This window comes from Vulpes vulpes, chromosome 2 (genome assembly GCF_048418805.1).
Source record: "Vulpes vulpes isolate BD-2025 chromosome 2, VulVul3, whole genome shotgun sequence".
In the NCBI taxonomy this organism is placed as follows: Eukaryota; Metazoa; Chordata; class Mammalia; order Carnivora; family Canidae; genus Vulpes; species Vulpes vulpes.
This window is the reverse complement of record NC_132781.1, coordinates 80,908,996-80,930,409: the sequence shown is the minus strand read 5'-3', so window position 1 is coordinate 80,930,409 and position 21,414 is coordinate 80,908,996. Positions and strand designations below refer to the sequence as shown.

Here is a 21,414-nt window from a genome sequence, read left to right as displayed (position 1 = left end):
ACCCAGTGGGACCTATCCCAAAAATGCAGGGTTGATTTAATATTAGAAAATCACAAGATGTAATTTATCATATTAACAAGCCATAATCAACAAATTGAAAAAGAAAAACCAAGTGATCATCTCATAGATGCAAAGCATTTGGCAAAATCTAATTTCTGTTCTTGCAAACTAGAAAGAGAAAGGAATTCTCTCAATCTGATAAAGGACGTCTGTGAAGAATCTACAGTTAGAATCATACTTAATGGTGTGAGACTAAATGCTTTTAATTGTTTTTCCCCTAAGATCAGGAACAAGACATGGATATTTACTCTTACCATTTTTATTCAAGATTGTGCTGTGGGTTCTAGCTAATGCTGTCAGGCAAGAAAAGGAAATGAAAGCTATCAAATAAGAAGGAAGTAAAACTGTGTTTTATTTGTAGATGGTTTCATGTTCTTTGTGAAAATCTGATAAAATCTACAGGAATTTAATAAGTGAGTTTAACAGTGTTGTGGGATACAGATCCACATACAAAAACCAATTGTATTTCTATATACTAGCAATAAGCAATCAGATGTTGAAATTTTTCAAAATGTAACTTATAATAGTGTCAGAAAAAAATGAAATACCTGAGGATAATTCTGACAAAATATGTGAAACACCTGTGTACTCAAAACCATGGAACATTGCTGGGAGAAGAAATTAAAGCTCCAAATAGATGGAGAGATGCATGCATGTTGTTCATGGGTTGAAAGACTCAGTATTATTAGGATGTCAGTTTTTCTCCAGATTGATCTGTGGATTCAGTGTAATCCCAATCAAAATCCTAGCATGGTTTTGGAGGGTTTTTTTGTTGTTGTTGTTGTTGTTCTTTTTTGTTGTTGTTGTTGTTGTTTAAGGAAATCGACAACTTTATTCTAAAAGTTTTTGTGAGGATTCAAAGGACCTGTATTAACCTAAAACAACTTTGAAAAAGAACAGAGTGGGAGGGAGGGCTGATGCCACCTGATTTCAAGACTTCTTTTAAAGGTACAATAATCAAGTTAGTGTCATTTTGGCCTAAAGACAGGCCAGTAGATCAGAAGAGATGAAAGAAGTTGACCCACACAGCTGGTTTTTTGTTATCTGTAAATGTGCCTTTAACAAAGGTACACAAGCAATTTGGTGAAGAAAGATTCCTCTTTTCAACAAATGATGCTACTGCAGTTGGATGTGCATATTCTAAAGAATAAACTTCAAGCCATACTTCTCACTATGTAAAAAACTTAGCTAAAACTGGAGCCTGTGGTTAAATGTAAACCTAAGATTAGAAGCTCCGTAAACATAGAGGGAATGTAAGGGAAATCTTTGATACCTTAGGTTAGGCGAAGGTTTCTTAGACATAACACCCAAAGCACAATCCATAAAAGGACAAAAAAAAATGCAAAAAAGAATCTGTCAAAATCAAAACTGTTTCCCCTTCCGTACTACTGTTAAGTGAATGAAAAGATAAGTCATAGACTGGAAAAAAATATTTGCAATGCATGTATCGGTTGTAAGACTTGTGTTCAGAATATGTAAAGACCTCTCAAAACTGAGTAATAATACAAACAATATGTTTTTTTAAATGGCCAAAAAAAATGTGAACAGACACTTCACCAGAAAAGGTTATGTAGATGACAAATAGCGACGTGAAAAGATACAAGTTAAAACCACAAAGCTGGGCAGCCCGGGTGGCTCAGCGGTTTAGCGCTGCCTTCAGCCCAGGGTGTGATCCTGGGAACCCAGGATTGAGTCCCGCATCGGGCTCCCTGCGTGGAGCCTGCTTCTCCCTCTGCCTGTGTCTCATTCTCTCTCTCTCTGTGTCTCTATGAATATAAATAAAATATTCAAAAAAAAAACCCACAAAGCTACAACTGCTATAGTTAAATAGACCCGACTATACAAGAGCGTAGAGGAACTACAATGCTCAGATCCTGCTTGTGGGATATATAACGTACAACCACTTTATTATTTTTTTAAAGATTTTTATTTATTTGAGAACGAGTGAGCAAGAGAGATCGAGTTGGGGGGGTAGGGGTAGAGGGAGAGGGAGAAGCAGAAGCAGGCTCCGCACTGAGCAGGGAGCCCGACGTGGGGCTCGATCGCAGGACCCTGGGATCACAACCTGAACCGAAGGCAGATGCTTAACTGGCTGAGCCACCTGGGTGCCCCAAAGTACAACCACTTTAACGAACAATCTAGAAGTTTCTTTCTTTTTTTTTTTTTTAAGATTTATTTATTTATTTATTCATGATAGATGTAGAGAGAGAAAGAGAGAGGCAGAGACACAGGAGGACAGAGAAGCAGGCTCCATGCCAGGAGCCTGACGCAGGACTCGATCCCGGGACTCCAGGATTGCTCCCTGGACCAAAGGCAGGCGCCAAACCGCTGAGCCACCCAGGGATCCCCCAATCTGGAAGTTTCTTAAAAAGTTTAGGCAGGTGCTCACTGTGTGATCTGGCCATTTCACTACTAGGTAGTTACCTAAGAGAAAATAAAACATTTCTTCATGCAGTAACCTGCACACAAACATTCACAGCAGCTTTATTTGTGAGAGTCCCAAACTGGAAATAACCCAGTTGTCCATCAATAGGTGAATGGAGAAACAAATCGGATATCCTTACCGTGGGGTGCTACCGTTGGGTGCTACTCAGCTACTCACCGGTGTTCCATGCAATAGCATGGATGCATTTTAGACTCTCACGCTGAGTGAGAGGAGCCAGGTGGAAAAGAATATATGCTACGTGACTCGATGTATATGACTGCTTGAGAAGAAAAGCTTAAATTACAGCGAGGGAAAGCGACTTAGCGAGTTCCTTAACCCAATTTCTGGAACTGGAGTCCTGGTCTACCTTGTCAGTCTGTCTGTCTGTCTGTCTCTCTCTCTTTCTCTCTTCATCCACATCAGACATGACTTTTTCTTAACAGACATAATAGAACATCATTTGCTGTTGTGGGTACTTAGCCTTGCCCTAAGCCCTTATGTAGCTCTAGGGCCCCACTCACCTCCTGGCTTTCCTAATTACCACTTGCTTCCAGGTTCCCTGATGCCATTTTTGCCTGCTCTGTGGTTTTTCCATCCGCCATGGGCTCCTCTGATGTCTGTCTGCTTCAGGTGTGGTGCCTTACTTTCCGCTCAGCCTAGGCTGACCCCTGGAACTGCCTTCCTCTAGGAATCCACAACCAAGAGACGCTCTCTTTGTCCTTTGTCCTGTCCCTCCTTCAAATTCTGTCTTCCGCAGTGAGTGGACTTCCCCGGGTCTCTGAGACCTGGCTTTAGCAACCTGCAGGGAAGCACTGAATGAGACAGTCAGCCCAGAGGGATACAGTGATTTTTTTTTTAAGATTTTACTTATTTATTTATGAGAGACACACACACACAGAGGAAGAGACACAGGCAGAGGGAGAAGCAGGCTCCATGCAGGGAGCCCAATGCGGGACTTGATCCCGGGTCTCCAGGATCACGCCCTGGGTGGAAGGCAGGCGCTCAACTGCTGAGCCACCCAGGGATCCCAGATACAGTGATTTTATGAGCAATTATTTTTATCAACTAAACTAACTCCTTATCCCTTTCCTGCTTTGTGGTCTGTTTTCTAAAATCAACAAAAATGGAGATTCTCAAGCTCACTTTCTATATGGTGACTTCTCCCATCTCACTCTCAGGTAGAACTTTCTCCCTATTTGTGCCCACAGTGCATGCTGAATATCAGATTTGTATCCTGGTATCTATAATAATTATATTACACTTCGATATTCCTCTATCCCCCACCTCCCCTTAAGCCACAGGAGCCAAGACTGTGTGTGTTTTTCTATTCCCAGCATCCGAGTGGGAGTGCTGGGCACACAGCAGGTGTTACCCAGCTCCTTCAGTGGATGAGAGCTCTACGTGGACAGTCGGAGCTTCGTGTAGAATCCAAAGGTCCCACGTCATAAGTGCCAAATATATACCTGTCATGTGCAAGACCTGTTTCATGTTTGAGCAGATGCACTTATGACGGAAGTTGGGCTTTGATCTAATGATAGTAACCTAGAGTGATATAATGGTGGAAAATAAGGATCCCAGGGGGGAAAAAAATCTTGAATCTTACTGAGGAACTTTGGAAATGTCGTTGTATGTTAAATCTGTTCCTATAGAGGTTCTAGGGATAATGAAAATGCTATATTGATGAGGATTGTGTGGTGCTTGCCTGGGAATACTACATGGAAATGTGAATGTTGGGACTTAAATTCTTCATCCGTAAAACCAGAAAGTCGAATTACACTCTTAGCCCTGACTAGGACTCAGTGGTTGTACATAAAACCGCTTATGTTGAAAGAATATAGACATGCACCCTTAGAATAAGGTGTTTACAGATTATAGGAGTGAAGTGACAAATCTTATGTTCTTTGTCCTTTGTATGAAATCTTCTTTGAGGAGTTCTTCCCTGTCCCTTATAATTCCAGATAGCAAGGATACCAGATACGGTGACAGTTTTCCTATATGTATAAAAAAGAAGAAAGAACTTATTGAGTGAAATCTATTCCCTAGGAAACAGTCTAATTTTAATGTTGAAATTAAAAGGGCATTTCAAAATAGGTGAAATACATTAATCTTTATTTTTAAAAAGTGTCCAGTTATTTTTCTCTGTATTTTTGCCACAATCCTAAGTGAATCAAGTAGTTCTTCGGTAATTTTTAAACTGTTTATTACAGAAAGTTGCAAGCATGCAAAAGCAGAAAGAAAAATATAATGAACACCAATGGGCTCTCCCCCGTTCTAACTATTTCATAATTTTGCCAATTTTGTTCAGTTATCTTCCTGTTTCCTTCCCCATTAGCATTTTGCTGTAAATACCTCACTGTGACTATGTAGCAGTAAAGGACCGGGGCCGTAACATCATTATCACACCCAACTAAATTAAGAATAATTTCTAGACATCATTTAGTACCTAGTTTTCATTCAAATTTCTCAGTTACCTCAAAAAAGTCTTTGTAGTCAGGGTATCTTAACCAGGATGAGAACAAGGTCTCATTTGGTCCATTTCATTTGGTTGATGTGTCTCTAAATTTTTCCTCCCAAGAGGTTAGGTCATCTAGCTGATAGGATTTACCCCTCTTTCTAGACTGAGCTGATTGCCTCCTTCTGAGTTGAGTCCTGCCTGCCTCTCCTTGTGCCCCTGTGCCATCCATTTGTTGAACAAACCAGGTCATTGCCTGCAGCTTACCGCACTTTGTATTTGGCAGACTGTGTCCTTGTGGTGGCAGTGAACATTGTTTTCTGACCCTCTGACTTCCTGTTAACGGTCCCAGAGGCACCTTCGAATCTGATGAAAGAAATAGTTTCTCTTTCTACAAAACGCATCCATGCACATGCGTACATGCAGGAAATATTGCATATAATTTCAAAGGCTTCACAGATCTCTTGATGCCGTCGTCCCCAGGTCGATTTGCTGTTATAGAGACTTGACTAAGGATCCTGTGGACGGACACACATGCGTCTTATTCCATGCCATCTGGAGGCCTGTGATGTCCCTGGTCCCCTTGGTAGTTCTGTTAAGACTGGCGCTGTCGGCCTTATCCTTTCATTATAAAATTCCTCATCAGCCTGCCACCTCTTGATTTTAGCTGCCCCAGGTTACCATGGCCTAGAATAATCCTTGATTCCATCCGGGTTGAAAATGGTAATTTCCTAACTCTATCAAGAATTTTTCCCTTGTCTGTTACCAAATTATTCTGAACTATAGTTCGTACTAGAGTAGCAGTTCCTTATTTGGAGTTATTTTTGAGTTTTCTGTAGAACTAGAAGTGAACAGAGAGTAATAGAAGACAGTGGCAGTTAAAACTTGTTGCATCTTTTTCTGAGCCAAAGCAAAATAATAGATTAATGGCCCAGAGATTTGAAACCATTCTTGTGAACTGCTTGACCTAATATTCCTAGTCCAGAAAACTCAATATCCATGATTTTTATTTTTACATTCCCATTTTTGCTATTTCTCCCCTCCCTTTTGCTATTTAAAAAATGAATGCTGTCTTTCTTACAGAGAACATTCCAACAAAGAACGCGTGGGTCTCAGTAAAGAAAATTTATTACTTAGAGGATGCACCATTAGAAACACAGAGGCCGTTGTGGGCATTGTGGTTTATGCAGGTTAGTTACACTTCTGATTTTCGCTGTTGTCTCCTCTGTGTGGTTTTTTTTTTTTTTCTTTTCAAGTTAACATTTTCCTTTTATTCAAAATGCAGTCTGCAAAAGCAGGAAGGAAATTTTATCTTAATAAACTTAATCTTTGGTCTCTGCTTTTCTAAATGGATCACAAAAGCAAACGAAATTAGCAAAATGTATTATGCAACTTTATTAAATTACCTCCCACAGAGATGTAAAACTATGGTGTTTGCTACCTGGCTTTAATTTGCACATTTTCTGACATGTTACCTATGTAGGCCACGAAACCAAAGCAATGCTGAACAACAGTGGTCCAAGGTATAAGCGCAGCAAATTAGAAAGAAGAGCAAATACAGATGTCCTCTGGTGTGTCCTACTTTTGTTTGTGATGTGTTTAACTGGTGCATTGGGTAGGTAAAACATTATTTTTTTACTGACATCTTGGCAGCAAGATATTTATTTAAAAGTATTGTATTTTCAAAGTATTTATGAATATTCAACTTCTGCAAAGGAGATTTTATTTGCCGCTAATTTTTTCCCTCACATCTTTATCTTTCTCATTCCTTGATCTGAAAGGCGTTAATTTGCTTATATTCAGGAAAATGTGGCCACAGTAGGAAAGGGGCCTGGGAGAGACAGAGACGGAAGAATGTGGAACCTTTTGAATTTTAGTTTGTTTTAAAAAATAAACAGTTAGTGTTGAACCAAAATCAATACTCTTACTCCTCTTTAAGAGTGAAGTTCTATATTTATACAATATATATGGAGCATCCTTTTCATGTCTGTGTGTTTTTTGAAAGGTCATGGAATCTGGTTGAGTAAATATGAAAACATAATATTTTTTAATATCCCTGAGCCTGATGGACATGTCATATCACCGGTGTTGGCAGGATTCTATATGTTTTGGACCATGATCATTTTGTTACAGGTAATTTCTGTTGGGCTCATCAGAGTGTTTTAAGATCTTTGTTACTTACCCAGCTATACTTGGTTTCTCAAACTTTCTTTTCCCTCCCTAACATTTTTTTAAATTACTGGGTTCCTCTTAGGTCTTGATTCCCATTTCTCTCTATGTTTCCATTGAAATTGTGAAGCTCGGACAGATATATTTTATTCAAAGTGATGTGGATTTCTACAATGAGAAAATGGATTCCACCGTTCAGTGCCGAGCCCTGAACATCACCGAAGATCTTGGCCAGATTCAGTACCTCTTTTCTGATAAGACAGGAACTCTCACTGAGAATAAGATGGTTTTCCGAAGATGTAGTGTGGCGGGCTTTGATTACTGCCATGAAGAAAATGGTGAGTGTTGGGTTTCTGTGAAAACCAACCTTAAGATTGGTCTTTTTTTTGGCACCCACTTAAAGGTTTGATAATTCTAGAGGTGCTATATTTAAGCATTAGGTACTTACCTCACCCTGACAGGCGTTAAGCTTCCATGTTCTTTCTGAAACTAGTAGGTCAGAGTCAAGGAGTCTACTGCCATAGTTTCTTTGATTGCAAAGTAAATTACTACTAGTAGTAGAATATTGGAGATTAGGTAGAGTGAGAATACAGTATTATAGATCCTTGTGAGAATCTAATGCAACTGTGGACCATCTCCCTAAGAAATATTTTGAAAATAATTCCAAAGGGAGGGACCATAGCCTCTCTCTAACTCATCACATCGTTTAACCCATAGATATCCATTGATTCATGGTTAGGAGCACTTAGTTTAAGAACAAATATGATGAGCTAAACTTCTGAGGCTAAGGGAGTAGATGCACAAATGACAAGTTTTCTTTAAAGAACTGAACTTCATTAATTTAGTTATTTACAAAAGGAGTGTGCACTTCTATGAAAATAATTCTGAGGGGATCCCTAAAGTAGCCTTAACGAATTAAAGACCTTACTCTCTAGAGGGTTAACTGCCATTAACAATATGATGAATATACAATTCTCCATATTCTTTTATATGTGAACATATGTATTTGCACATTTTCCCTTTTATACTTTAGAACATGTTTAATATATTTTTTTTTTGCAGTTTGCTTCTTTTATTCAACAGTATCTCATGGACTTTGTTTCCAAGTCATAATACATAGTGCATTGTATGTGGTCAGGCTTACTTTGCTATTATAACAATACTTGCAGCCAACTTACTCAATTATCACTCCTTCAACGTATATTGTGAGCCCCTAATATGTGGCACAAGTCCCTTAATCTCATGTAGCTTAAAATAAAATTCTTCATGCAATATGCATTTTTGTACATATCTTATTTTTATAACCTACATTTCTAGAAGTGATATTATTGGCTCCAGAGGTATGCACACATAAAACTTTTATAGATCCTATAAAATTTACCTCTAAAATATTTCTAATTACATTCCCACAACACAGAAAAACAATACCTGCTTTTCACAACAACCATAATGAGATGAAGTTACTCCTTTTAATCTGTGTGATTTTTGTAGGCTCAGCACTTTGTTGTCCTACTTTATCTCTGATTAGCCATGAGATGCTTAACTTTTTATGTGTTTATTGGCCATTTGAATTTCCTTGGTAAAGTGATTGTTTCCTTTCTCTGTTTTACAAAGCAGTTTTTCTCAGTAATCTGTAGGAAGATTTTTATCTATTAAGGCAGGGCAGGGCTGGTGTTTAGCTTGTTGTCAAGTTTAGGCTGTCCATGGCCAGTGTCCATTTTCATTTGCGCACTTGTATTGAACTAAATGTTAAATAATTTGACCCTGTGATGTTATCCTTCTGTATATGACGAGTATTGCCACATAGCAAATTATGACAATTTTAGTGGCTTTAAACAACACAGATATACTATGGCACAGCTTTTGTGGGGCTGGAGCCTGGGCGTGGGATGGTTGCATCCTCCCTCAGGGTCTGTCACCAAGCTGAAATGTAGGTGTCAGCTGGGACTGTGATCTTATCTGAGGCTTAGTGTCCTCTTCATGGTTCCCTTGTTTTTGGCAGAATTCAGAGTTTTAATGGTGTAGGACTAAAGTCCCTGCTGTCTTGCTGGCTGTCAGCCTGGAACTGTGTTCTGAGCAACTAGAGGTGGCCCACCACTTCTTACCATGTGACCTCTCCATAGCGGGGTGGTTGGCTTCTTCAAGGCCAGCAGCAGAATCTCTAGCTTTCTAGAGATTTCTCTGACTTTGCAGAAGTACTATGACCCTTCTTTATACCTGCTGAGGTCAGATCTACCGAGGATAGTCTTCTTTTAGATTAACTCAGATTTAGCTGGTTAGCTGCTTGATGACATCTGCAAAATCCTTCCACGTTTCCACATAACATGATTTAATAAGTGAAACCCTATCGTACTCAGAAGGTGTGTCCATCAAGGGGACCAGAAACTTTTGAGGGCCATCTTAGAATTCCATCCAGCGTGGTCTCTTAGGGGGTTTCTTCTTGTCAGAATTTTTATATGTTTATTAAATCTTGTCAGTTATTTTTTTTAATATATTTTTTTATTTATTTATGATAGTCACAGAGAGAGAGAGAGAGAGAGAGAGGCAGAGACACAGGCAGAGGGAGAAGCAGGCTCCATGCACCGGGAGCCTGACGTGGGATTCAATCCCAGGTCTCCAGGATCGCGCCCCGGGCCAAAGGCAGGCGCTAAACCGCTGCGCCACCCGGATCCCAATATTGTCAGTTATTATGAATAAGATTATGAAGATTATAATTTCTGACAGTAGTGTTAAATTTAGACATCCCACCTGGCCCAAAATTTTAAAAAATACGCTGTATTTTCTCCTAGGCACATGTATTTTTTTAAGCCAGGTTTTGCTATTCCTTGTGAATGTGAAGGATAAAATGTTGACTATCATATAATTACTATATAACTATAAAAAATAGCTAGTCATATTGGATATGATGATACTCTGTAGTGTTTCATCTTCTTTGTTGTATTTTTGTTACAAAAGCAATATTATAGAAAATTTCAGATAAACTAAAGAGAAAATTTAAAAGCCAACACTAACCCCCACCAAACAGGACCACTGTCAACATTTTTGTGCATTTCTTTTGTGTCTTTTTCTTGTACACATTAGTATATATATTTTTAATGGCATCATGGTGTGCTTTTGGTTTTATAACCGTATTTCTTTTTAAAACATTTTTTAAAAACTCTTATTTAAATTCAGTTTGTCAAAATAGAGTATAACACCCAGTGCTCATCACATCATGTGCTCTCCTTAATGCCCATTACCCAGTTACCCCATCCGCCCACCATGTCCCCTTCTGCAACCCTTGGTTTGTTTCCCAGAGTTAGGAGTCTCTCATGTATAACCATTTTTTCATAAGAATTCATCATGACCACCTTTCTATTTTCTACTAATTCTACTAGAGGCTATGCTATATTGCACTATAACAATTGCCAAAATTCATGCCAGTAATCCACCATGAATTTAGGTTGTCCGCTGTCTTTTACTGTGGTAAGCAGTGCTACAGTGAACCTCAGTATAGCTAAGCATTCACACCCATTTGTGAGATTAGCATCTTCCAAAATATTTAACTATAGAGCCTTACTTTCAAGAAATATCTTATAGTAGTAATGTAATAATATTTCACAAAATACACAATGGGAAGCACTGCATTGTTTTTGTATTGGTAGCAGTTAAGAGGGCTAATACCAGCCCTTCCCCACCCCAGTCCCTGAGCGTGTACCCTTGTGTTCAGTGAGGGCTGCTCTTCTGTAGCCCCTTATGCAGAGACAGTACCAAGTGACCAAGAATCCTATGCTACCTTGACTGAACTGTTTGTGGACCATGGGTGTTGCACTACTTCTAGAAAGTGCCGACTCTGCCTGTGAGCAGATCTCTGCCATAGGTACATGCAGAGCTCCTGGTCTCTTTTTTGTAATGCTTTATAAACAAGGACGTGTATTACACATTCTGATTGATGAAGGAGGGAATAGTAGGGCTAATTCTCTCCAGAATTTAACCGAAGACCTATTATGTTCACTGAAATGAAAACAGGTTAAACTTTCATGATTTGGGGGCAAAAGCATTACCCAGGAGATCCTTCCATAAAGAACATTGCTGCTAGGAAATAGCCCCTGCACTTATGCAGTAAACACATTTGATGACACCCTTTGATGTTTTAAAACCTTGCAGCATAGGGGCACCTGAATGGCTCAGTTAGAAGAGCATGTGGCTCTTGATCTTGAGGTCGTGAGTTCAAGCCCCATGTTGGGTGTAGAGATTACTTAAATAAATAAACTTAAAAAAAAAATAAAACCTTGCAACTTAGAGATTTGGTCCATGGACTCAGCAGCATCAGCAACACTTGGGTGTGCCTTAATCTCTGGCCCCTCTTTAAAGCTTCAATTAAAATCTTCATTTAACAATATTCCCAGGTGATTTGTGTGCATATTAAAATTTTAAAAGACATATTTTAAAATATTTTTATTTATTCATGAGAGACGTAGAGAGAGAGGCAGAGACACAGGCAGAGGGAGAAGCAGGCTCCGTGCAGGGCACCTGATGCAGGGCTCGATCCCGGGACTCCTGGGGTCATGACCTGAGCCCACGGCAGACGCTCAACCGCTGAGCCATCCAGGTGCCCCTAAAAGACATTTCTTTAAAAGATTACTGGAAGAGAGTGTCTTTCTTAACAATAATCCTTTTAGTTTAGAATAGTATTAGATTTATAGAAAAGTTACAGAGGTGCTATCGAGGGTTCCATAATGCTGCCCTATCCAGTTTCCTCTGTCGTTAATGACTTATATTAGTCATATAATACATTTGTCATAAATAGTGAACTAATATTGATATGTCATTATTAACCAAAATCCATATTTTATTCAGATTTTTTCAGTTTGTACCTTTTTTCTGAGGATCCCATTCAGGAGACTGTGTGACAGTCATTGTTTAGACTCCTTTAGATTTGACAGTTTCTCAGGCTTTCTATTTTTGGAAGACCCTAGTTCTGAAGGGCACTCTTCAGAGATTTTGTAGAATGTTTCTCAATTTGAGTTTGTCTAGAGAGTGCCCTTAGGATGCACAGTTTGTGAATGTGATTTACATGGTGGTAGCCTTTAGTAGTTTCCAAGAACAAGGATTTTGGAATCAGGCCTCCTGAGTCTGATTCCCATCTTTAGTGCCTACCAGCCGAGTGACTCTGGGCAAGTTATCTAATTTCTCTGGGCCTCAATAAAAAGCCTCAATAATAGTATCTACTATTATTCATGAAGACAATTCATGAAAAAGCCACTTAGAGCATGGCACAGAATAAGTTCTTTATAAGTATGAGCTGCTATTGTTGTAATTATAGTTGTTAAAATAAGAAATAGATTTATCTTTTGGGGAGCATATGGCCTAGTGTGAAGACAGACATGGAAACATAAAAATAACTTATTTAGTGTCATAAAATTAAAGTCCAGTGTTCTTGCCGCGTACTGTTTTGATTTTTCAGGCAGTTTGGGCAGTAAATTGAGTATCGATCAAGGTTTGCGCACTAGAAGGATATTAGGCAAGACATTTTTGGAATGCTGGAAATGCACAGAGAATTAGCTTAGAATAAAAGATTTGTGTATCAAGGATACATGGATGATACAGTTGGACGAAACTTAGCTGAGCGTGCTGTTTACAAGCAGGTGAAAGTTGGGATGCTGGCAATGTTTAGGGGATTAGTTCATAGCAAAATGTTTAGAGGATATGAGGATGAAACAGTTGGGAGAAATCATGAGTGTTTTTGGCCCTTTGGGGAGCACATTGAAAAGTGTGATAACCTTCCTGTTCCATAGACTCTTGCTCACTTCCCCCAGGTATCAAATAAATGTAAGTAACAGGCCGTGAAGAGGTTGCTAGATATTTGAAGGTGGAGTTGGAAGTGAAGACTAGGGATTAAATAAGGAAGAGAAATAAAGTAGTTGACCTCATGTCTAACCGAGTACCTATCTTGAGACAAAGGAAAGACTACAAACTTTGTGTTTTCTCCTGTGAGTTGGAGGGTAAGAATTCCTGCCCGACTCTGAGGCATTCACGGAACGAATTAGTACCTGCTTTAAGAGACCTGTGAAAAGTCTTCATGATCATTTGGGTAGATTTTGTTTATCAGTATGCTAATAAATAAAAGCCTTTTCTTCTCACACCCAATTATTGAAAAATTTTCAGTCTTACTCCAGTAGCTTTGTTTTCTGAATCAAACTGTAACTTTATTGGTCTATTTTCTTCTCGTAGTTTTTTTTTACAAAATGATTAAAGATATACTCCATGTGTTCTTGATGCCACTCTTTCAGTCCTGTTTATTGAGCAAGTTTGTCCTGTCCTAAGGGCTGAGCTGTCTGGCATTCTACTAATGACACAGTTGCATGATGGTTGATTTCCCTAATGATGGCTAGGAGAACTTCCTGAAGCACAAGCCTTTATGTTTCTATAGATTTTGTAATACTACAATTATTTATTTTTAAAAGGGTACCACATGACCAGTAAATTTCTTTAGCTTTTCAAGGATTTATCAACCCCAGCACTATTGACATTTTGGGCTGGATTATTCTCTGTCCTGTGCATTCTAAGATGTTAGACGCCTCCTTGGGCTCTGCCCACTGAATGCCAGTACCGCTCCTCCCCCAGTTGTGACAACCAAAGTGTGTACAGGTATTGCTGAATGTTTGCTGGGGGACAAATACACCCTTTTTTTGAGAATCACTGCACTAACTTATAATATACAGATGACTGCTAAGGAGATAGGATGTAGTAGATACATATACTGGCTTTGGGGTCAGGAAGACCTAAATTCGTATCCCAACTCTACCTCCACTTAGCTGTTTTACTGTGGTCAGAGTACCATGTCCATGGTCAAAGATCTCTCTGGATCTTAGCTTCTCTTAGCTACAAAGTGGAGCAGTTAGAGTTCCTACTTGGTAGCTTCACATTTAAGATGAAAAAGGGAGATATAGGAGTTTATAAAAGGACCTAAACAGGTGCTTGATGAAAAGAAGGTATTCAATAAATGTTAGGTATCTACCCCACAGCTTTCCCTTGATGCTAGGACATTTTATTCATGTGCTATTCATACATTCATTCAGTATTCATTTATTAAATATTTAAACTACAGTGAGCATGGACTCACTGAAATCAAGCAGACAATATTGATGTAAAATGATAAGGAATAATACACATTAATATATGTGGCTGTATTTAGAAACAGTATAACATGAGGGCTCTGAGCATTGGCTGTGGCCTTTTAGAAGTGGATGTAAGACTGATGAATATTATTTTGTGAGTTGGCAAAATTAGCTTGATTTCTTTATCACTAAAATGGAATTATTAATGATATCTGCCTCAGAGGGGTTGTTCTGGGTTATTAAATGAGACAACTGCCTGGTGCATAGTAACATTCAGTACATCCAGTACATTGAAGCTGCAGAGGCCCAAGCGAATGAGGAGGGCCAGTATAGTTTCAGAGGTCACCTTTGAGGAGCTGGCCTTTAAAGATGTTGAGGAGTTATGTAAATAGAGAAGAGAATGGATATTCTGAACAAGGGCACAGGTGAGAATGGAGAACTTGAGTATGTTTGGGACTCAAGTGGATGGGTTTTTGAAGCTGAGAGGCCATACAGGGAGGCATTCTGTATTGCTTAGGTAGAGAATATAAAGAAACTTATGGAACTTATGGATCTTAAAGTCGTTAAATCCAGGTTGTTCATTCTGCCAATAAGAAAGCAGAGGCCCAGAAAGACTAAGCAATTTCCTAGAAGACACTGAGTTTTTGGAAGAGATGGTTCTAGAACTCAGAATCACCACATTGCCTCTTAGCCTCTCTTTGTCCTCAAGACATATAGGTAAAAACTATTAAAACAGGATATGCAAATATTCTTTATTTTTTAAATAAACTTGCCAAAAGCCATACTCTATATGTAATAGCTAGACTTGGCCTGAATACAGACAGCTAGCAGTTCAGCAAGTACATATTTACTGAATGTCTGCTGTGTATTCCAGACTCTGGACATAGTGATAAACAAGACAGACCAGGGACCCTGCTCTCACAGAGCTTCTGTTGGAGAAAATAGTTGCAAATATATTAATTCTTAAATCAAGAAGAAAATAATGAAAAGGGCTTTTCAGAGAATTAAAATGCAATGATGTAGAAGGATTGGAAGGCACTTTGGATTTGGTAGGGGGACAAGAGCTTAGATCTGAATAACAATCTTGAAGTTCAGGTACAAAAACCTACCAGTTAGAGGCAGCAGATCATATCCAGGCCGTCAGGCTGAAATGAGCTTGGCAATTTTCAAAGTAAGAAAAGAAGAAAAAAAAAAAAAAACAAAGTAAGAAAAGAAGGCCAGTGAGGCTGGACTTCGGTAGAAGTGTGGAAGAAGAAGGGGCAAGAACGGTAGAGAAGTCAGCAGAGGTCAGATCATTTTGAGTTATATAAGCCAACATAGAGAAAGTTGTGTGCCGGAGTTATCTGCTCTGCTCTATGTTTTAGGAAGATCACTCTAGCTACTGGTTGAGGAATGGGGTGCAGAAGGGCAAGGAGACCAGTTATGAGGCTATTTGTACTGGTCCAGTTGAGAGATGATGATGACTTGGACTGAGGTAATAAAGATGGAGAGAGTTCGAGATAGTTGAGATATATTTTGGATAAATAATGGACAGCTGTTGGGGATGGTTTGAATATGGGGGCTGGGGAAGATCAGAAGACTCAAGGAAACATCTAGATTTCTGGCATAAGTAAGTAGGTAAATAATTAGGTGTGATTTAGAAAGATGGAGAAGGCCAGGGGAAGTGTAAGTTTGAGGGAAAAGTGAGAAAGAGTTCTTTATTGGCCATATCAAATTTAAGGTTTTTTTTTTTATTTTTATTTATTTATGATAGTCACAGAGAGAGAGAGAGAGAGAGAGAGAGAGAGGCAGAGACACAGGCAGAGGGAGAAGCAGGCTCCATGCACCGGGAGCCCGACGTGGGATTCGATCCCAGGTCTCCAGGATCGCGCCCTGGGCCAAAGGCAGGCGCCAAACCGCTGCGCCACCCAGGGATCCCAAATTTAAGGCTTTTATTATTTATTTAGCCAACAAATATTTATTGAGTATTAGCCTCTGCTTTGGGCTCCGGGAATATCATACTAACAAGATAGACAAAACTGCCTTTTTGGAGTTTGTAGTCTACTGGACGATTCAAAAAATGAAAACAAGATCAATAGTGTATAGATGATGGTAAGTGCCGAAGTAGGATTTACAGTAGTGTGGGTATATCTGGCAAGTTTTTGCTGACAAGGGACATGATAAGAGACTTGAGAAAGATAAGGGAGTGAGCCATATGGGTCTCTGCTTGAAGAGCCCACTGGATAGCCAACTGGAAGTATCACGTGGAGAGCTGGATATACACAGGAGTCTGGATTCCAGTTAGAAGTTGAAGATACAGGGTTGGAAGTCATGTGCATATGAAATGATATTTCAAATATAGGACCAGGTGATATTACTGAGGAAGAGTACAGAGGTGGAGAAGGGAAAAAACTCCTGCAGCAACCCAGTGTGGAGGGCTGAGGAGAGAAGACAGCAGGAGAAACTAAGAAGGAACAGTCATTGAAGTAGGAGGAAAAACAAGTATGCAGAGCGTCGGAGAAATCAAAAGAGCCGTTTCAAGAAGAGAATAGTCCCCTCTGTTGGAAGTTGCTAAGAGGGCACATAAGATGTGGACAGATGAGCAGTAATTGGATTTGGTCATGTGGAGCTCACGGGCGACCTTGCCAGGAGTAGTAGTGTCAGCGGACAGATGGGGGCGGAAAGCCATAAGATTGGTTGAGGAGAGATTGGGGTAAGCACAAAGGGGAGAATTATAAGGGTGAAGTCCTTGAGAAGGCCAGAGGGGTGGGAGGCCCATCACAAGTGGAGAGAGCCTCGCATTTGAAACTTCATGAGGAGGAGGAGGAAGAGAAGGAAGACAGAGTTTAGATACAGGTGTGGACACGCTGGTAGATTTGATGATGAGGGAAGAAGGGAGCTGCCTTCTGATGGCTTCTCCTTTTCTCCAGGAGGGAAGTTCTTGAGCTACGGGGATCTGCCGAGGGGAGTTTGGAGGGCGGACTTGAAAAGGGAGGAGGCGATGGTGTGAAGTAGCTGCTGAAGGAGCTGCCTGACGGATTCAGCGTGCCCGTGCTTCTTCTCAGGGCATGACCCAGTGTGATTCTTCTCTCCCAGCCAGGAGGTTAGACTCCTACCAGGAAGCTGTCTCTGAGGATGAAGATTCCGCAGACACGCCGAGCGGCCCCGTCAGCACTACGGCCAGACCGAGGGCCCCCAGCTGCAGGACGGTTCCTAACGGGCCCTTGGGGAGTAAGCCCTGGAGTCCTCTTGGCGGGAGCGGAGAAGGAGCCAGTGAAGTGCCCCGCTCCAGACAGGCCGCTTTCAGCAGCCCCATGGTAGGTGTGAACGCGTGACTTGGATTTTGCACACCCGTCATGAGTCCTGAGAGTGCGTGCCTCCTGGCCACACGTCGTATGGCACGCCAGCGGGCGATAGCACGACTTCCTAATTCGTGGGCCGACCCAGTGGCGAGAGGTAGCGTGGCATTTCTGGAAAAGCATGGCACTTCTGCTCAGGGCCCATCACGTCTGCGCCCGAAGAAGGCTGCCGGGGCCTGAGGAGCGGGGCTCCCTGGCCGCGTGGGCCCAGCTTAGCAGGGTTACCTCACAGATCGGGCAGGGGGTCTGAATCGCAAGGAATTCGAGTACCTTCCAGAGCCTTCTTACCTCCTGCATCCTCCCCCCACCCCCCATGCCACAGCACCCGGGCCCCCTTCCCCTCTCCGGGCCCTCAGAGCATCCCATTTTGATATTTCCGTTTTAGGGCTCAGCTGGGGTTACTGGGTTCCCAGAGGGAAGTTTGGGAAACTGTTAGTCACACCCACTGCCAGATCCTTTTGCTGCAGGAAAACGTAGAGGGCCACGTGGAAGGTAGGAAAGAGGAAAGGTACTTCTGCGAAAGAATTAGAGGCCACAGGTTTTGCTGCACTCAGAATCGCCTTTGTAAGAGCGTAGCCACCTTTATCGGGCTCCACGTTGCGTGAAGTCTCGTGTTGCACCGCAGTGAGGCTTCCCAGCCCGGAGGCTAGTAACTGGTCGACCTCTAAAGGAGGTGGCACAGCAACAACAGATGCACTTTGGGGAATCCGTGTATTTGCGTGGACTTTATCTTCCGTATTGAAATGAGTGCGTCACAGACGTGAGCTGAGTGGATTCCAGTGGCCTCACTTGTCCGGGGAGGGCCTTGAGGGGGCTCTCCTGGCTCTTTTTTCAGAGTTGCCCATGAACATTGCAGCAACGAGGGTGATCGTCCCAGTGCAACTCGTTTAGTTCATTTCTGTGGCACTGAAGACATCAAACCTGTCCTGTTGTATCGTTGCCATGTGTCGGACTATTCCAAACATGTAGCTTTAAGTTTTCTCCAGCTTCTGAAAAAAAAAAAAAAAAAAAAAAAGGAAAGAATGCACACAGCCTCCTCTGTGCACTCACTTTAAGGCCATGTCAGAGAAAGGGGTGCCGGCTGGCTTAGTAGAGTGATTCTTGATCTCAGGGTTGTGAATTCAAGCCCCACATTGGGTGTAGAGATTACTTGAAAATAAAATCTTTTTTTTTTAATTTTTTTATTGGAGTTCAATTTGCCAACATGTAGCATAACACCCAGTGCTCATCCTGCCAAGTGCCCCCCTCAGTGCCCATCACCCAGTCACTCCAACCCCCCCGCCCACCTCCCTTTCCACCACCCCTTGTTTGTTTCCCAGAGTTAGGAGTCTCTCATGTTTTGTCACTGTCACTGATATTTTCACTCATTTTCTCCATTCCCTTTATTCCCTTTCATTAATTTTTATATTCCCCAAATGAATGAGACCATATAATGTTCATCCTTCTCTGACTGACTTATTTCACTCAGCATAATATCCTCCAGGTCCCTCCATGTCAAAGCAAATGGTGGGCATGAAAATAAAATCTTTATGAAAAGGGCTACATCAGAAATAGATACTTATTATTTTCTTTTTCTTCTCTTCCTCCTCCTCCTCCTCCTCCTCCTCCTCCTCCTCCTCCTCCTCCTCCTCTTCCTTCTTCTTCTTCACCTATTCCTCTACTCATCTTTTACATGTTCCACCCACATGAAGGGTTACCATGTGTTGACTCATGTTTACTCGGGCATTGGCAACCCACTGGGGCTGTGCCACACCCACCCTCTCAGTTTCCTGATTTTGACTCAAAATCTTCTTAGAAGAAATGCTATTCCTTAAAGTCTGTGCTTTTATCTGTACCATTTCCTCCATCTACGATTTATTCTCCCTACTGGGAACCTACCTCCATCTACGAAATCTGTTGAAATACTTATTTCCTATAAAACTACTTTACACATTCTTTCTCCTCTTTAAAAATTTATTATTATTTTTTATTTGAGGGAGAGAAAGCGAGAGAGAGCCTGTGCACAAGCGTTGGGAGAGGGAGGAGGGGAGAGGGGAGAGGAAGAGGAAAAGAATCTCAAGCAGAGTCTGCAGAGCCCGACGCTGGGCTTGATCTCAGAATCCTGAGATCATGACCTGAGCTGAAACCAAGAGTCCATTGCTTAACCAACTGAGCCACCTGGGTGTCCCCTAAATATTTTTCCTTCTGGAGACTTCCCAGACTCTTCTCAGGTTCTGAGCTCTGTGTACGCATCTCCCCCCCCCCGCCACCCCCGTCCTTGGTTCTCATCACACAGGCCTTTTTTCTGCCTCTGACGTACACCATTTACTCCTCAAGAACTTCCTTCTTGAGTCCTCAGCAATTAGCTCAGTGCCTCGTGTGTCCCTTCTCAAGAAGTAGTTTTGGAGGCTGTTACACGAAGCGGCTTACTGGGCTCAGTCTTCCCACTCAGTCCATTTCATTTTCATTTTTTGCCCTAGACTTCAAGGCTGTATGTCATTCTGATTGGATAGGTGCAACGGGGTGGTTGGTTTTTGTGTATTCAAAACCACACCATTATTTTTTTTAAAGATTTTATTTATTTATTCATGAGAGACACACACAGAGAGAGAGAGAGAGAGAGAGAGAGAGAGAGGCAGAGACACAGGCAGAGGGAGAAGCAGGCTCCATGCAGGGAGCCTGATGTGGGACTTGATCCCAGGACCTTGGGGTCACACCCTGAGCTGAAAGCAGACTTAACCACCAAGCCATCCAGGCATCCCAAAACCATGCCATTATATATAGGGTAACGAGGTCTGTGTTCCTTGAAATAGGAGATCATCTCACTCTTGCTCTGGACAAGTTGATGTTACCCTTTTTGGAGACTAAAGATTATTTTGAGGAAGCTATAGATTCTTCGATCTGAAAAATTGGCATCTGTAAAGATTTTGGGTACAATTCCCAAAGCCTGTCTGCGGAGCCCAGGTTAGGAATACCAGCTTGAGAGCACCCTGAGACCTGTTATACCTGGAAATGGAAGATTGTAAGATAGCACCTTGCAAGTTGAGAGCCTGGGAGCGAGGATCCTCGGCAGGCTGCTGGAAAAATATGCCAACCTCTTGGGATTTGAGGCCCCCAACGCTTGGCTTCATTTTACCTCTTTGAAATAGAAGCCTTTTCTTTGGGGGGGCACCCAGGTGGCTCAGGGGTTGAACGTCTGCCTTTGGCTCTAGTTGTGATCCCAGGGCTCTGGGATCGAGTCCCACATCAGGCTTCCTGGCCTGCTTCTCCCTCTGCCTGTGTCTCTGCTTTTCTCTGTGGGTGCCATATGTATGAATAAATAAAATCTTAAAAAAAAGGCTTCTAAATAAAATAGATTTATCATACAAGGATTTTTAAAAAATATTTATACTTAATATGTGAGACTGACTTATGTCACTGGTGTTTACCACAAAGGCGGAAGGTGGAAACCTTTCATTTGCCTTAGATTGATTTTGGAGTGCAGTAGACTCCTTATGTCCTGGAGCCAGTTTTCAGTCAGTGCAGAGATTGATGCAATGAAACCACCATAAACTTAGAAGGTCTGAACGCAGTCCCAAATGTGTTCCACAGAACAGACATCTCTAAAAAATGTAATTTGAGAAGCCTGCGCGTACCAGCCTCTTCTTGAAGAATCCCAAAGCCATGAAACTCCCTGAGAAGAGCTGCAGTGAAGAAACCTGTTTAATTTAAACCTTTTTTGAGTTCCATTCTGAAATAAGTGTGGGTTATATGGTTGGTGTTTTTGTTGGTTTGTTTGGGGTTTTTGTTTTGTTTGGTTTGGGGCTTACTGCGTATTAGCATGCTGAGACCGATGTCTCTGGAAATATTTTCCAACCCATGGAATCTCACAAGCAGTAGATGACAGTGTGA

The 21,414-nt window shown here is 41.3% G+C and overlaps 1 protein-coding gene across 8 annotated transcripts in view; it reads left to right on the top strand.

Annotated features, from left to right (window-relative positions):
• ATP10D (ATPase phospholipid transporting 10D (putative)) overlaps nucleotides 1-21,414 on the top strand; it is a 100,265-nt gene that overhangs the window by 41,126 nt on the left and 37,725 nt on the right. For 6 of the 8 annotated variants that reach the window (XR_011999903.1, XR_011999901.1, XR_011999902.1 and 3 more), the window contains exons 6-10: nucleotides 6,021-6,127; nucleotides 6,421-6,552; nucleotides 6,943-7,070; nucleotides 7,192-7,444; nucleotides 17,282-17,502. Coding sequence is in view for 4 of the 8 variants with exons in the window: in XM_072749055.1 (XP_072605156.1) it covers nucleotides 6,021-6,127; nucleotides 6,421-6,552; nucleotides 6,943-7,070; nucleotides 7,192-7,444; nucleotides 17,282-17,502 (841 nt within the window). In the remaining 4 variants the exon portion in view is untranslated. The remainder of the gene's footprint in view (nucleotides 1-6,020; nucleotides 6,128-6,420; nucleotides 6,553-6,942; nucleotides 7,071-7,191; nucleotides 7,445-17,281; nucleotides 17,503-21,414) is intronic. The other 2 variants (XR_011999904.1, XM_072749054.1) reach the window with 1 other exon arrangement.